The 17,404-nt window shown below is 53.1% G+C and overlaps 1 protein-coding gene across 8 annotated transcripts in view; it reads right to left on the bottom strand.

The window, feature by feature from the left end:
• Nucleotides 1-17,404, bottom strand: part of SLC24A4 (solute carrier family 24 member 4) — a 180,825-nt gene that overhangs the window by 41,393 nt on the left and 122,028 nt on the right. For all 8 annotated transcript variants that reach the window (XM_047738954.1, XM_047738953.1, XM_047738950.1 and 5 more), the window contains 7 exons: nucleotides 15,167-15,251; nucleotides 14,510-14,613; nucleotides 13,640-13,714; nucleotides 10,833-10,858; nucleotides 9,038-9,091; nucleotides 7,338-7,480; nucleotides 2,491-2,660 (listed from right to left, as the gene is read on the bottom strand). In XM_047738954.1, the coding sequence (XP_047594910.1) occupies nucleotides 2,491-2,660; nucleotides 7,338-7,480; nucleotides 9,038-9,091; nucleotides 10,833-10,858; nucleotides 13,640-13,714; nucleotides 14,510-14,613; nucleotides 15,167-15,251 (657 nt within the window). The remainder of the gene's footprint in view (nucleotides 1-2,490; nucleotides 2,661-7,337; nucleotides 7,481-9,037; nucleotides 9,092-10,832; nucleotides 10,859-13,639; nucleotides 13,715-14,509; nucleotides 14,614-15,166; nucleotides 15,252-17,404) is intronic.

Genomic DNA, 17,404 nt, shown 5'->3' on the forward strand with positions numbered 1-17,404 from the left:
CTAAATCATGAAGCCTAGGGTGGGATGAAAATTTTAAAATTCTTTTTTTTACAAGTGTGTTCACAACACTTAGCCTACCAAAAGAGCAAAGAGATCTGTGTCTGAGACAAAAGCTCAGATGTGGAGTCATAATAGTTTGCTACCCAAGTAGCAAACCTAAGTATTATTAAATGACAGGTGATTCCTATAGTTAAACAAAAAACCTGTTTATGCAAGGACAGAATTGTAAGCAGGGAGGCATGACTTAATGGCAACATGAATGGTAGTAATGGAAAGGGGTCACGATTCTAGCTTAATATCAACAGAGCATTGTACCTAGAAAAATATCTAAAGTTACCTGAGGTTGTATTAAAAGAGGCATAGATTATAACACAAAGGAGGTGATGGATCCACATGCTGAGAGAGACAAGCTGGAAGATGGTAATGACAGGAACCCTCTTGCATCAGGGAGGGTGGGAGGTTCTAAGAATATTTCAGTTCAAGGAGAAAATCAGGGGGTGGCGATGTTCAAAGAGTTACCACTTGGAAGAGGCAATTATAAGCAACTCAAGCAGGGGCTGAACATTATAGAGGGAATAAAGATATAGAAAGAAGGGTCTGAGAAGGTGGACTCACTGATCCCTGATAATCTACGCAGTCCTATTTTTGCAGTCTAGGTGCAAATTTGGGTGGGAATCCCTGTTCTGCGCTCATACTAGCTGTGTGGCTTTGGGCAAATTACTTTGCCTCTCTGAGAAACTGGAAATCTCATCATTTGCTGCAGAAGGTCATTAAGAGGTAAGATATCCTGCACCTGGCTGGGCCTCAGCAGTCGAATGGACCAGCTCAAAATGACCAGCACCCAGGTGTGAGATGCATGGAAACTGAAGGTGGGGGAGATTCGGAGCGCCTTGGCAACTCACTGCAGGGGCTCTGGGTGAGGACAGCCAGGTGCAGCCTTTGAGTGAAGGAAAACCCCTCACACCCCCTCTCCCATACACCTGCCCCCACCTCAAACCCCTCTCAGCTGCTCTGTCCTCTCCGGTGAACAAACAAGGGCATCCATACCGCAAGCACTAAACTCTATCACGGCTTAATTGCAGCTTTGCAAACATCTCTAACATTTTGGAATTAAAATAACTGAACATTCTAATGAGACCCAGGGTCTTAAGAAACAACTTTGAAACTGGGCATTTGGGGTTTTTTTTCCTCCCCCCACTCCCATTCTCTGATGAAATTACCCCAAGACACAGCTTTGCTCCCACGCACAGTTTATCGGTTGTGTGCCACTGAAATTTTTAGTGCTGTTAGCATCTTCCCAAACATTCTCATTAAGAGAAACTGAGACCCAGGAAGATCAAACCAGCTAGTGGCTAATGGGAGATTAAAAGCCCATCTCCTCTCCCAAGCCCGGCCTCTCTGTATCCCTATGCTCCCTGCCAGGGCACTCAATACCAGCCTGGTGGTGGGGGGAGGGGGAGGACGCAAGGTCTTCCCAGCAGCCTAAAACATCTGGGGTGGGTGACCATCAATATTTTACCAGCTCCTCAAAACCCCAATGATTTCCCTGGTGGGTCTGCCATGAGAAAGCTACCGTGAACCCACATCCTTCAGAGTTGTCCTCACCCCCATTCAGTGGGTACAATTATGCTCACGAAAGATAACCAGGATTCAGTAAACTTTCACCAATTCCTATTTAACTGACCCGGGTCAAAAAGATTCAGAATGATGCAGCATTTGCAGTGTTTCTCTTTCTTTCCATATCTTCCACAGGGAGGACGTATTATACACAAAAGCAGAAATGTTCAAAATACAGAACTTTTCAGCCCTGGGCGATATCATTTCTGCATACCTCTGACATGCTAACCACGGGTTATTAGTTATCAAATTTCCGAGCTCTCTGAGAACTACCTGGGTGTGAGGGTAAGGACTTCAAACTCCCATATGCACATATGTGGCCTGGAAGAAAGTTGGAAAGCCATTAGAGTGGGGGCATCTTTGCTATAGTTTCTGGACAGGAAATAGCACTGATTTTTTTCCCCCCAAGTGAGAAAGAGGGCACAAACTTCAAGCAGAACAGAAGGGTGCAGAGTGAAAAGGAAGTGCTCAGGGGTAAGTGACCTTTGCCAGTGTTCTTGGTTTTCTCCTAGTTGTTCTGTCTGTAGAGAACAAGTGTGGGCTCATCTTCTTTTTGTCCTAAAGAACACTTTAAAGAAACAACCCATACTTCCAGCTGGCCTTTCTTCACTTAGCTTTCCTTTAGTGTCTGACAAAAGTCTCAGTGGCACATCTTAGAAATTGTACTTGATTTTGCTGCCTGCCTTGTGCCACACCTCTGGAGAGGATCGTGTGCTGCTCGCTGGTAACGTTTGGGCCTCCTTGCATAGCAGGGACAGCAATAAAGGCCAGTCTGGCTGAGGACATCCTGGTGGCCCAGCACCAGCCCGTGTCTTCAAAGCACAGCAACACACCCGAGATCACTCACTCTTAGTGCCCTTGACGCAGACTGACCTCATTAATTATGATCCTGCTGGCCATCCGCAGTCGGGTCCTGGGCCCAAACTTGTTGGTGATCATGATGCGTAAGCCTGCCTCCGGGAAGCTGAACTTGGGAGGACTGGAGCTCATGACCTCGTCCACCATCACCACTGGGTTTTTGCTGTACTGAGGCTCCTCCTTCACTATATTGAGCACAACACTATGATTAGTGCTGAGATCTCCCTTGCGAATGACACCCCAGCACTGGGCTGGCTGACCTCCCCTCATGCTGCAGACCTCCTGGGGCTGTGGTCTGGGCAGCTGCCAGGGGACTGCCTGCCAACTGGGAGTGTTAGCCGAGGCCCCGGGGTCCCATGCTACAGGATGCCTCACGAGCAAACGCTTCACGTCTAGCCCCTCCGCCGGGTGATGCCCCCTCTCTTTGGGGTCCATCTTGACTAAGGCCTCTCAGTTCCTCGTCTGCACCTCAATGGGGGGCCTGGCTACAATTCAGACAGGTTCCCTGCCCCCTCCTAGCCCATGACGGCGAGGGGACCTTTCTTCCCCTCTGTTGACAGAGTCCCAGATAAAACTCTGGAAATTGACAAGGGCCCTCAAGGATGGAAAATGCTAGAAAGCACCAGATAGCACGGGCTCTCAGCTTCCCATCAGGCCACCTGCTCCATTTGAACAACCATCTCCACCTGGCGGAGAAGGATAGGGGACTGGCAGTGAGGGCAAGGATGAGGACCACAGGAGCTGGACGAGGCAAGAGAGACCCCAGAGGAAAGCCTGCTTGCTGAGGGCTGCTGGCCACATCCCATGTCTCCAATAAAACATACACCCTCCAGCAGGGAGGCCACAGTCTCTGACCCTTTGCTTTCCACCTCCCCCCGACCCCCATCACCCCAAGAGGCTGAAGAGTAAGTGTCTCCAGGTCTCAGGTCTCTTCCTTGCCAGCTTCACAGGCTCGCTCGGGGCTGGCCTCCCAAGGGGATCTGACATGTAACTCCGGAGCCCTGGGGAGGCCACGAATGGAACTGCTCAGGAACACAGCACACAGTAGCAGGTGGTTTTTCCCTCTGGGGAGACTGTCAAAGCGGGTAGGCCTGTCCCTCTACACTGGTCACCGGCTCCTGGAGAGCAGCCTTTCCCGGCAGGAGTAGCCAAGAGCACACCCTCGAGAGAGTTAATGGCACCGACACGAGCAAATGCACACCCGACACGCACACCCTCACCAAACAGGCAGCAAGGCTCAGCAGACAGGAGGCGTGGAGGTTAGAAACGAAGCCAGGAGGACCCCGCATTTGTCAGGACAGACGCTAACCTGTAAGGAGGTGTGCGCTGGAGGTCCTGGTTTGTTTTGTAATCTGTGTGTTCGCTTGGGTGAAAGCAGATTACTTACAGTTCAGAAGAGAAGAGTTAAGGAGACAAAGGCCAACAGAGATTGCCAGAGGTGATTAGCGTGCGGTGGGCGCAGAGAGCCTGGGGCAGCGTTCTTGATGGTGGCCAAGATGCCAGGGGGTTATTTGAAGGAGGAGTTAGTAGAGGGGTTCCTGCTACAGGGGGCTTCAGTGCTCAGGGCTTTGGGAAGGGCCCCTCTCCTGGCCGATTTCTATGGCTCTGGCCCACTTGGAGGAGCAGGACCATGCTAGAGAGCTTGAGAGCTTGAACCACTCACTGCTAGAGAGCTTAAACCACTCACTCCTAGGGAGGAGACCCGCCCAACCACCCGCAGGCTTCAGGCTCTGTCCTATCTGTAGAACCAGCCTTGGTCACTTGGTTCATCCCCTGGGGGGCCCCTGGGATCAGAAGGAGGGAGCCTCTGGAGCATCAGTTCATTGAGGCAAAAGCTGCGATAACTGGCTTCCCCAGCGTGGGGGGTGAGGGGGTAGGGGTGGTGTGGGGAGATAGGGAGGACTCTTGTCGTGGTGTTGTCACCAAATGGCAGCAGGAGGTGGTATGGCCAAGCCAAGGGGGGCTGCCCGGAAAATCACTCCATTAGAGAATGTTTTTCTGGCAGTTCTTCAGCCCCAGGCCAGGCGTCTGCCTCCTTTTTCACTGCTGGAAGCCCAAGTCGGATCCAGGTCCAGGGCAGCCTAGAAAGTTCCACCGTGAGCCTAGCAGTTAGCCCCAGGAGCCCTGGCTGTGAGGCTATGGCAACCAGCAGAGAAGGGGGACTCCTTCAGCAGCTGGAAAAGGGGAACAGGGGGTACCCTCTTCCTCTGCCCTGGGGACCTTTTCTTAGACCTTTCTCTGCTTTCTTGAGCAGAACTGAAGCGTCATGTGAAAAATTTCTAAGAGTTTTAGAAAAACCCAAACATCTGAACGAAAAACAGAGCAGAAAGATATTATGTCCTGCCACCCCCTCAAAATAAGAAAAAAAAAAAAAAAAAGGCCTGAGAGGATTTGGTAAAAAGAAGCTCATGACCTTTAAAGAACATTTAAGTACATTTTACAAGAGTGGTAGTAACAAGGCCAAACACCTGGGAAGGGGCCGGGTTGAACAGTTTGACTTGGCACAGGGAAACACCAAAACTGGTAACAGGAAAAACCAGAGCTGTGTGTGCCTGTGGGCTCTGGACAGGATCCACCAGGCAGCAGTCCTGGGCCTCCTCGGGTGGGTGGATAGATGGGGACCTGCCTGTAGGCCGAGGAGCAGGGAGGGGGAGCTCTGCCTTGGAAAGACAGGTGACAACTACACCATTAAGAAAGGCAAACTCCTGGGCACCTGGGTGGCTCAGTGGGTTAAAGCCTCTGCCTTTGGCTCAGGTCATGATCCCAGGGTCCTGGGATCGAGTCCCGCATCAGGCTCTCTGCTCAGCAGGGAGCCTGCTTCTCCCCCACCCTGCCTGCCTCTCAGCCTACTTGTGATCTCTCTCTGTCAAATAAGTAAATAAAAAAAAAAAAAAAAAAAAAAGAAAGGCAAACTCCTGAGGCCCCCTTCTCAGTCCTTGAGAAGGGTTCCTGCGAACACCTTCCTCCTGCCTCAGTCTGTTTCTGGGGGGATGGTGCCCTGTGGTGACTTACACACAGGGCCCTCCACCAGCCTGGGCTATGAAATCCTGAAGGCTCCATCTCTGGGACTCCCCCCTCTCAGTTTTCAGCCCTGCAGCCTACCCCCCTCACCCCTCTGTCCAGACCTTTCTCTCCTTGGCCATTATCCAAATGCCTCCTCCTTGATGAAACTTGGAGGGAGGCCCATCTGCCTCCTTTTCCTATGTTTGGGGGGAGGGGCAGCCCTGTGTCTAATCTTCCAATTTTCAAGACATTTTCTTGGACTTAAGATGTTTGGGGGAAAATGAGAGACCTGTGGGGGAGGTCCTACTGTCCTGGGTGTCAAAGGAATGGAGACAGCGTCAGGACAGAGCCCTAGGAGAGGCCCCACGTGGGATGTGGCTATTGTGCAAGTAAGGGATGCTTCCCACGGGACACTAAGGAGGGGCCTCCTGCACGGGCCACGCAGGTGGTAGGGAGCTCTTGGGGCTGACACCTAAGGAATGAATGACCCCCCACCACCACCACTTGGAATCTTTCTTCTTTGCCATGAAGGTCCTGTGGGCCCCGGAGCACTAATCTCGGTGTACAAGACTGGGCAGGAATCAGCCTTTTCCTGAGATGCTGTGCTCAGGGATCTGCAGTTGGAACCCCGGGGCCCGCTCTGTCTGTGGAGCTAAAATGCAAACCAGCAGCCACATCTGTCCCTCCCCTCTGCGGAGGTTGTCCTGGAAACAGGCTCTCTCCTGGAGGAGGCTGCCAGGCATTTTGGCGACAGGACACATGGCTACAGCTTCAAGCTCTCCGGCCTCCCCTCTCTCACCATCAGGGACCAGTGGCGTCTGGCAGCCGGGCCGTAACCAGGACTACACTGATCCTCCCCCAACCCCAGTGGGCTTCTTCCTTCTCTTCCATATGGAGACATTCATTCCTCCTTCAAGCACCTGTGACAGGTGCCTCATCAGGCGATTGCCTGAGACGGGACAGAACAAACTTGCCGGACATCCAGGGCTTGGAGTCCCTACTCAGATCTGCCCCACTAGTAAAGACTAGTGAGGGGCCAAGGAGGACAGATTTCAGCCCCCACACGTCCCAGACATGAGCAAACTGGCCCTCGAGACCACCGGGGCTGTCACAGACCCCATGAAGGAGTGAAAGTCGCCTGAAAGAGGACGTGGCTCTTCTGGGGCCACGGGGAACATGGAAGAAAGACCCTCACATGGCCCATCCACCTGTCATGCTGGTGAAGGCCTTTACCAACCCTGTGGGTGGGACTGGAGATGCCAGGCTCATCTGTTTTTCCATAATCTTCATTACAGAAACTTGTTCAGGCCTAACCACTCCCTGGGGCCCAGAACCCCAGACAAGGGAGCCGCCCCTGGGGTCAGGGCTCCCAGGCAGGGCTCTCTGGGGCGGATCTGGATGTTCCTGCTCAGCTCTGTGGCTGCCCTCCCAGGCCTTGCCATTCCTCCGGTGACGAGACAGAGATCTCTCCAGAACAGAGTTCTCCACCAGAACTGGGCCTGGCATGTGAGAAATCACAGGGAGACCTGAGCCTGCTGTGCTACCCCAAGTCCTCCGCCTCCTGCCACTGGTCTTTTCCGAGGGTCAGACAGGTAATTCGCTGCGTTTCACAGGATACCAGCAGGCCTGGAACCTTCCTTAGGAGGCTTGGGGGAAAGTCCCCCGGGCATGACTGTTGGCTCTCTTCATCCTTCTCCCTTCTACGCAAACACAAGTCTGAGCCACATCTCCTTGTTTAGGGCCTTGGGACCAAAGGTAAGAGAGTGACAATTTAGGTGGGGTGTGTGTGCGGGCAAGAGAGAGAACGGGCGATGGTTTCAGTGACTCAGCATGGGCCGCTCCTGTCTGCTCAGCCTTACCTCGCCTCAGCAACGGCATGGAGGGATCGTCAGAGCTACTATCACAGTAATCATTACCATCCTCCAGCTCGCTGTTGACGGTATTGCCATTGGCAATGGTCTTTTGTTTGATGGTGAAAAAGGCCTGCATCTTCACATTGTACCTGGAAGTTAAGGCAGGAGGTCAGAGCCTGGGGAGATGCCTGGCACCCCACCCCCACCCCGTGCACCCACAGTCAGAAGGCCCTGGGAGTGGCCTGTGGAGGCGGCGAGGGGGAGTGGAGGGCGCTTAGCGGAGCTGACAGTCCCCTGACAGGACCCCGAGAACATCGTGCTGTCAAAGGCCTGCCCCACTGGGCTATTAGTGGCTTCCCTGGGCGGGGGGTGAGGAGGGAGGCATAAGGAACCTCTGGTCCAAGAGCATGACCCATGTCTACTCATACCCGTCCCAAGCCTGTCCTAATAAAGGAAGTTCAGGCCAGTGTCAGAGGCAGGCTTGAAGGAAGTGTCACCAGGTTGGTCTTCCCTCCCACAGCCATGTGTCCTGCTCCTATGGGCTGCCCGGCAGGCCAGCTTGCACCCCTCACAGCCAGGCACACGCCCCCCAGAGAAGACACCATCTCCGGCTCGGACCCCAGGCCACCCACCTCACTGGAAGGTGCTCAGAAAGTGAGTGGTTCACGTGAGGACAAGCCTCCCGCCCTTGGACAGGTGATCACCCATTTGCACAAAATACCATAAACATCTGATATAAATGTGGAGACTCAGAGTCTCCTAAAAGTCAGTGTTGCTTTTAACTCTTTCTGGGGATGTGGACAAGACGACAAAACCTGAAGGGGACTCAGCTCACAGAGAGGTTGTTTTTTTAAAACGTGGAAAAATCTGCTATTTTAACTCTTTTTTGTTTTTAAGTGTCTAACTTGTTGGCACTAATCACAGTCCCAGGACGTGTCGGGCGACTTGTCAGCATAATTTACTGTCGGGTTGCAGCATCCCGAACGAGTCTGTGTCCGTTCATCAGTTAACCAGTAACCACCCCCCACGCCCCTGGTAATCTCTAACCTACAAGTTCCATGGATTGGGCTCTCTGGAGTCCCTCGCCCAAGCGGAATCATACCGTGTTTGTCCTTTTGTGACTGGCTACTTTCACTTAGCACGTTTACAAGGCTCATCCCAGTCTGATGTCCCTGCCTTGTTAGGGCTGAATGATACTCCTCACCAGCACTTTTGAGATCATGCTGAGCCAGGCAGTTTCCGGAGGTGGCAAGAGAGCCCAACCCTGACCCAGGGTCTGCACCTTCCTTCCTGAGTGGCATGCCCTGGAGTTGCACCAGGGGGAGCCCCTGACAGGTGGCACTATACAAAGCCTGGTGCGAAAGCTGGGCAGCCTGGCTCTTTGAGAAGAGGGGATTTACGGCGACAGTGAGAAAGGGTGGTGTCCCAGGGCAGCAAGGAGCCCCCGGGAAAGAGGTCTTGCTGGCCACCTGTCTTTGAACAGCCCCATCCTCTACCCACCAGCCCAGGCTCCCCTGGTCCACATGTGGACAGGAGCCCCCAAACAGAGTCTGAGTACCCCAGTGGGTACCCCCAGAGAACCGGAGCTGGCTGGAAGTGGCTAGAAGGTATGTCATCAGTTTTGTCTGGGCTCTAACGAAAGGCTAGAGCAGGAAGCAGAACAAGGCGTCAGACTGCCCAGCAGGGAGAAGAGAAAAGCTACTTACTTCATGATCAGAATGTAAAACGCGTACAAGATGATGAGAACCAGTCCTTCCCACCTCAAAGAGAGAACAGAGATTGTGGTTAGGACAGGGTGCCTGTGGCTGGGGGATCTGGGGCTGACGGCTAGGCCCTGGCAGAGCAGGGCAGAAGGTCCTTTGACCCTCCCCAGCCCTGGCCCTGGCAAACAGGGGCGCCATCCTAGGCTGTGGCCAGCTGCCATCTGAAGCCCTCTTGGGGACAGAGAAGGTGAGGGTGGGTTCTTCTCAGTGATGGGGGTCCACAGGGATCAGGCAGCATTTCCACGAGTATCCAGAAAACGGAGGGACCAGGGCCGCCCCATCCCAGGACCCACAGAAGGGAGCAGTCTGGAGTCATACCCACTTGGTCCTAAGAGACCTGTGCGCTCACCAGAGATTCTGGCCCGGGACCAGAAAGGCTGTGGGTACAGGTGGGGAAGGGCCTGAAGAAGTGCAGGGAGAGAAGGGTGGGCATAGGAGCCTGCAGGGCGGGGTTCTGGAGTGGGGCAGGGGCGGGGCCTTCCTGGGACGCTCACCCCACTGTCCAGCAGGTGCAGCACCCAAACCCATACACGTGCAGGGACCTCAGACCACTGAGGAGCCACCCAGCTTAATCTGTCTGGTCATCTGACAAATGCGTGCTGAAGGCCTACTATGCACCAGGCATGAGCTACGGTTGTTTTCGGGAACTCTCCCTCTGCTGGCAGAGCCTACAGCCCAGCAGAACTGCGGTGAGATGGCGATGACCCCACTGCCGCCGCCCCCAGTCCATCTAGAAGGAGACCCTGGATGTGGAGTGGCTGCCTGGCTCACAGGGTGTGTTAAGGGCCAGGTGCGGGCCGAAATCAGGTTTCTCTGGGCCCAGAGCACCTGGCTGTTCATGTCCTCAGCAGACTGAGCACAGTCCCACAGAAAGACACTGATGGGATGCCGACTTTGAATCACCCTCATGAAGAGAACGTCTCTATGGCTTATGGACACATAACACACTGACACAATGAAAATGCCAACCTTTCAGGTTTCTGCTTTATGTATCCTAATTAAGGCATCATTTCCTACCTGGAGGTCATTAAGGTGAGTTCCTACATTTTATTCTGTTTACCTTTGCTTTTTACAGTGAGATCTATATTGCTTTTAAAAAACATTTTATTTATTTGAGAGAGAGAGAAAGAACGAGCACCAGTGGGGGTTAGAGGGAGAGGGAGAAGCAGACTCCCTGCTCAGTTGGAAGCCCAACATGGGGCTTCATCCCTGGACCCCGAGATCATGACCTGAACTGAAGGCCGATGCTTAACCAACTGAGCTACAAGATGCCCCTAAAGTGAGATCTTTAATTCACCGGGATTCTCCTCTTGCATAAGGTGTGAAGAAGGGATCTGATGTTATTTTGTTCTGCATAGCTCCCTAGTTTCCCCAGCAGTATCTGAGACCCTCTCCCTAACTCACCGCCTGTCGTGACACCTGTCATATCCCCCAGCCAAGAAATGGGCCCATGACTGGGTTCTTGGTTCCACAGTCCATTATGGCCCATGCCAAAATGCTGTACCGTTTTCATTATTTTAGCTTTATAATATGTTTTATTTGGCAGAGCAGGAACACTGAGGGAAACAATCTTTGTCGCTTTGAAAGTATAAAGATGTGACTGTTTAGAATGATGCCTTTTTACTTTCACAAGGGCATAAGCTCATGTCTGTAGTAGTAACCTCAAGAAAGATTCAACAAACCCAACAAGGAAGGATAGGAACAAAAAATGAACAATAAACAAACATTTAAAACTTACCACACAATTTCTTCGTCATATATGAACTGGAAAGCAAAAGAAACAAAGGATGGGGGGCATTATTTATTCCAAAAGAGCACGCACAGACCCTTAAACACTCCGAGCTCACCCACACTGCCTTGTTATTTTTACACAAAGCTGGGCTCCTCTCTCCATCTCTGGGTTTCTTAGCTGCAGGTGACCTTTCCTTAGATGAAACCCATCCTTGCAGATGCTACCATGTGTTAGCGTGGGCCTCCCGAGAGAAATGGCCTGTGCTTCATTACACTCCAAGTCACAGGTGGGACCAGCCTGGCAGGGGCCTGCCATCAATAAGGGAACAGATTTGCTGAAATCAACACTCTGAAAAACTGAAAAGATCCCTGTCTGTCTCCCTACAGTTCCTGTCTATGATACTCGTGTATGTGGAAGGGAAAGGATATAATCTTTTTTTTTTTTTTAAGTATTTATTTGAGAGAGAGAGTGAAAGCACGAGCAAGGGGGGAGAGGCAGAGGGCGAGGGAGCAGCAGACTCCCCGCAGAGCAGGGAGCCCGACTTGGGACTCTATTCCAGGTCCCTGGGATCATGACCTGAGGTGAAGGCAGATGCTTAACCGACTGAGCCACCCAGGTGCTTGCTCCAAGGGATATTATTTTCTTAAAAAGAGAGTAACCTCTTTGGTGATTCTAAGAGCAAAGGACCCACTTGTACCATTTGAAGAGAGCCCCGGACTGATGGTGAGGGTGCCACGGTTTCTGCAGAGGGCACAGACATTGCCCCACAACCCCACCCAGCATCTCGGACACAGGCACAGATGAACAATGCCCCTGAGGTCCAAGGGAGGAGTCCTGGGACCACCCCAGCCAGGCCCAGTGTGGATGGGAATTTGGAAGGGCTGCACCCACCCACTGACCTTGGAGACAAAGAGGCCTTGTACAGGATGTCGGGAGAAGCCAGGGACCCACGGTGCTCCACTGTTCTGGCTGTCACGGCAGTCAGCGCACACCGGAGCTGCCATGGGGAGGCCACTTCCGGGAGGGGGTGGTCATCCTGACTGAGCATCCTTGTGAGGCTCCCCAAGCTCCAGGCTCTGAGGAAGTGGCACTGAACAGAGCAGTGCCCAGCGCCCCCCTGGGGAACGTGAGGACATTTGTGGGGGATATTTTTAGTTTTTACAGCCCAGTGGAGGGCTGTTTAGAGACAGGGACAGGCAGGTGGTGACCAGCCTAGAACATGTGACATAGTCTGTCAGAAGGTTTTCCCACATGTAAAGACCTCTTATTTAAATGTCTGGCTAAAATTCAGACATGTGGTGGCAGTGGGAGGTGGCGGGGGAGAGAAAGACCTGAACCCAGAACTTAACTGTGTTATAAAAATCAAAATACTTTTACAAAGTTGTAATAAATATGTAATTTTCTAGTGAGGTAGCAAATGGAGAAACAGGTGGACTTGGCTCAGCCTAGGATTTTATCAGGAGTCACTTATAATTTTTGAAAATCGGGTCTTCAATGTCAGCAACCCCCACAGGGCCCAAGGGGCCTGCCTAGCACCCGGCCTCAGTCTGCACAGGTCAATTTCAGGCTCAAAGATTCTTCCATACAGAGGTAATGATCATATCACCTGGGGTTCTAGCATCTTCTCAACAAAACACTTACCACAGAGAGTTGTAATCTCTTATTATCAAGGACTTCCATCTTTGATAGTTTGGGCATCATTTGATTTTTTTTTTTTGAAACTGCATATAGGTATATTGTTTTATCTATGACTTTCCTTTTCGGGGTTGTGTAGACAGGGGTCCCAGTGGTCTCAAATGGTCCTAGTAATGGCCCGCCTCACATTCATGCTGCCAGGGCCTGTCTCTATGGCCTGGGAAGCTCCTGACAGACAGAATGTGGCGAAAGCGGTGGGTTACAGCCCCCATGATCAGGTCACAGGCTCCCTGTGTGGCACCTTCTCACCCCTGCTCTGAGGGCAGCCAGTCAGCGTGGTGAGCACAGCATGGTGAGCAGGCAGCCAGGAAGGCTCAGAGGAGGCCTATCTGCAGCCCTGTGAGGGGACCCCCCCAAAGCAGATTCTCACTGGGGGAGTCGTGTACCCTGGCCACCATCTGTGAGAAACCCTGAATTCCGATTCACAGACAAGAGCGAGAACTACTTGCTAGTTGAAGCTGCTGAGTTTGGGGGAAATTTGTTACCCACAGATAATTCGTACAAGGGATGGAACTATCCTATACAGTTGGCTCTAGATCTTGTGAGGTCGGGAACTCTCTGGGGCACATTCCAGAAAATCTGGGCACACCACAGTCCTCTGCCCTCATGCCACCGCCTGGACTGAAACGTCTCCTCTGGGGGCGGCACGCAGCTCTGCAGTAGCCTGTGTCTTGTGCTTCAGTGTCATGGGCCATGATGCCACGCTAGCCCTGGGGGGACCGTGGGGGTAATCTCTTGTCACTCTCCCCCACACTAACAGACCCCAGAAAACCTGTTCCAACTCTTCTGCCTTTCTCCATGTTCCCCCAGCAGCCCATTCTGCCTGTCTCCAGCCAGCCTCGGTCTCTCTCCTGCTCTGCGGGAAGCAGTGAACCCAGAAACTCCAATTCTCAGGCATCGGGCTCTAACGGAGGCTCTGAGGGCCCCTGAGGAGCAAAGGGTTTGAACTTAACTTCACGGACCATGGGACATGTGCTCTGACGTTTCCAAGGCCTTTCTGAATTCAAGGTGCTCGCTGGATTTGCTCCATAACCAGGGTGTCAGGCACGAGGTTTTCAGGTGAGGGAGGCAGAGTGGAGAGGGGACAGGGACAGAGACGGGCAGGGGGGGTAACTCACAGCAATGAGCACGATGACAGAGAGGGTATAGTACACGGAGTCTCGGCACACAGCCCACCACGTCAGACGGACCACCTGCCAAGCAAAGAGCTGTCAGCTGCTGCTGGCTGGGGAGATGGGGGGTGGTGCGGGGACTAGCTTTCTCACCAGCCCTGAGCCCCGCAGGGACAGGGATGCACCCACAGAGCTCCTACTAACGGTACCACTGGAAACAAGCCTCTCCGGGCTGCTCGAGGCCACCCAGTGCTCTCCATTGTATTTCGGCAACAGGACAAAAGTACACAGTGTTTGTAAGTGAGGGCCTAGCTGTTCCCTCTCCTCTGAGGTAACAACCTGTCTCACAGCAGAAGCCCAGGGTCAAGGCAGAGCCAGATGCTGGAAGCTTCTGGTGGTAAACTACCTCGCTTGGCCAGGTAGGGCCGACTCATGAGCCTGCCTCTCTGGGGGCCAGGGTAATGCCCCCACGGCCCTGAGGACCAGGAAGATGGTCATGGGGTATGAGCAACAGTCCAGCTTCAACCTCCTTGGTAAGGAGGCCAAAGGCAGGCCTCAGATATTTCCAGAATCTAGCTCAGGGTCAAGGTTACAGGAGGGACCTCTCAAAGACCTACTGCTGTTCAGTGAATGCTCACCCTTGGCCCAGACAAGAGAGCCAACCCTCTCCTGCCCTCGGATCCGATGGTGCTGGACGTGGACAGAACGTCAGATGCCACTCATACCTGGGAGGACCAAGGCCTGGAGGGGGAAGCCGACTTGCTCAGCCTCGGTCAGTCAAGGGCACACCCAAGGCGAGGTCCCGGGTTCCCCCACTGCTGTCCCTTATGTCACTCTATGTCACTCCCTTGTCACAAAGGGAGACAAACCACTGACCTGCCCCGCGAATAATCCACAAACACCGATTATACACAGGATGTTGAACACCGCAGATCCCACAATGGTCCCAACGCCAACGTCTCCATGGGTGATGAACACGCCTATAACAGGAAAGGCAGAAACCTTCCTGCGCCAGTCCTGCCCCCGCCCCGGGCTGCTGGGAGGGCTGTGTCCCCAACCTCATGGACAGAGGGAGTTGTTCTCCTCATCACAATGCCTGGGGGGCTGAGGAGCACAGCAGAACCGGAGACGAGAAAGTGTCCTGGGTGACCAGCTAACTCCATTCCTCCCACCCCCCCACTTTCTTTTTTTTTTTTTTTTTTTTAAAAACACAGCTTTATCAAGATATAATTCACATGCCATAAAACTCACCCATTCAAAGTATATAACCCCGTTTTTTGGTATAGTCACAGAATTGTGCAACCATCACCACAATCTCATTCTAGAACATTTTTATCCTGCCCCCACAAAAGAAGCCCTCTACCCACCTGCCCTTTGCTCTCCCACACGCCCCAGGGAACCCGACTTTACTTTCTGTCTCCCCAGCTCTCCCGCTCTACAGTTGAGAAAACAGAGGCTCAGAGCTGACAAATGCCCTCACTGGTCAGGGGTGGGGGTCTGGGTCCTGTGTCCCCCACTGGGGGCCTTTCTTACCAATAACAGAGGCAAACAGCTCGGGCGTGGAGCTTCCTGCGGCCATGAAAGTGGCTCCCGCCACATCTTCACTCAGATGGAGCTTCTGAAACAGAAGCGACCATAGACACTCAGGCTGTGAGGTGAGGACAGCGGACACAGTCACCGGACATGCCCACGATCATGGCAAGCGTGGGGGACTGCTGTGGCCAGAGTCCGGCACCTGGGTTGGCCGTGTCACCTCCCGGAACCCTCAGCACATGCCTCCTGCTACTCTGTGGGCCACCCCACCCGGAGTCCCCTGTCCCCTTCCCCTGTCACTTTCTGCTCAATCGCCAAGCCCCTAAATGAGGTCACCTCTCGAACTATACCCCCAGAGTCAGCTGGTCCCCTTGGACCAGTGGAAGAGTCTTGTCCTTCAATTAATGAAACACAAACCACCCAGTGAGGGTCTGAGGACTATGCTCGTGCCTTCCCCACTGGACGGTGAAGGTTGGTCTTTTTCACCTCTGGATTGCCAGTGCCTAACTCAGAGTCTGGGATGCAGTGGCACTCAGCCAGCAGCCGCCTCCAGGGTCCATGCAGAACTTGGGTACCATGCAGACTTCCCCAATTCAGGGCTGTGGGACCTAGAGGTCCCAGAGGCACAGTCTGGCCCTTGCATTCCAGAAGGCCTTCTCCGTGGCAGCCCCGAAGCCTGGCTGCTCACGGACCCAAAGAGCCAGACAACCTAGATCCGGGGATGAGGCTGGATCTCTTATAAGGCACACTCTCCTTGGCAAGGCCATGCCCCAGCCACAGAGGCCCAACCTCTGATCGAGAATATGCTGTTGGGGGCTTTGGATGCTGGGAGAAGCCACGAAGATTCTGGGTCTCCCTGAACCCAAACTTGAAAGCACTTACTCTGTGGTGCTCAGAAGGCATCTGGGCAGGGCTCGGTCTCCTCCTGCATCCACCTTCCCAAGTACCCTGGGCAGTCTGGGGTCAGCACAACCTCCCTGCTGACCTTGCTATAGGAAGCGGTCCCTCAGAGGGGTCGGAGCTCTGGGCTTCTGTCAAGCACTGACCCCCCAGGGCAGAAGCCCGGCCACCCTGACCTCATCCATCAGGAGAGGGTTCCACAGAAAATGGAAATGCTGCCATCAGAGCATTTCCAGTACCTTCTAGCACATTACAAACCATTACAAACTCAGGTGAAGGTTCTGTCTTCACCTGAGCTATTCCTTCCTCCTAGAATGCCCTTCCTTGCCCTCTCTGCTTGGAGAAATCCTGACCACTTCAGAAGTTTAGATCAGATACCACTTCCTCCATGAAGCCCTCCTAGGCTTCTCCCCAACAGACACATTGCATTCCTCTTTTTAGCTCTTCAGTCCTTTGATGACTCTTACTGAGCCCCTTCCAGGGGACTTGCCCATCGGGCCAGGACCATCCCTTGCTCACATCTGTGTCCATACAGAGACAGGTAACCTGGAGGGGCCTTTCCACTGGGCACTGTCCTGTGCATTGGTCACCCATCCCCAGAGGCCATCTCCTGATTCTCTCCATACACTCTTTCTCTGGCTCAACTCACTCATTGACCCACGGTTCAGTCTGAGTTGGGGGAAGATGGAGAGGTGAGCGAGGGGAGACTGGGGGAGGGGAAGGCCTTTGCACCTTGATGCCACATTCCTTGCTCCTCAGGAGGCCCTATTTTGTGCTCAGCAGCAAGGAAGCCCCTGCCCTAACAAGCCCTGGCCCCAGCTGCAGATGTCACAACAACGGCATGGCTTCAAATAGGTAGGAGAGTTCATGGGGACAAAGTGTGCCAAAGCCCAGAGCGGTCTGCACATAGTAGGTGCTGGAAACGGAAGTAGTTATCCTTTCTTGGTTAGTGGCCAAGGGTAAGGCACAGCAGAGAGACACCCTCAACCTTTAAAAATTTTTTTTAAAAAATATTTTATTTTTAATCTCTACACTCCATGAGGGGCTCGAACTCACAACCCTGAGATCCAGAGTTATATGCTCTACTGACTGAACCAGCCAGGCGCCCCAGCACTGGAGTCTTACATGTGAGAAGAGAGGAGACAAGAAAGTCAAAAGCTCACAAAGCAATGAGGAGGAAAAAACGTCCACCTGCAAACACTGGACCAAAGGGCATTCTTTGCTCAGCCTCTGGATCCTCCCCTGAGACATGGATCCCCACCTGGTCCCCGCCACCTGCAGCTTGTGGGAAATGCTCCTTAACTGGCAGGTTTAGCTTCACCAGTGACAGCTTGCTGG

Source organism: Lutra lutra, chromosome 7 (assembly GCF_902655055.1).
Source record: "Lutra lutra chromosome 7, mLutLut1.2, whole genome shotgun sequence".
Lineage (NCBI taxonomy): Eukaryota > Metazoa > Chordata > Mammalia > Carnivora > Mustelidae > Lutra > Lutra lutra.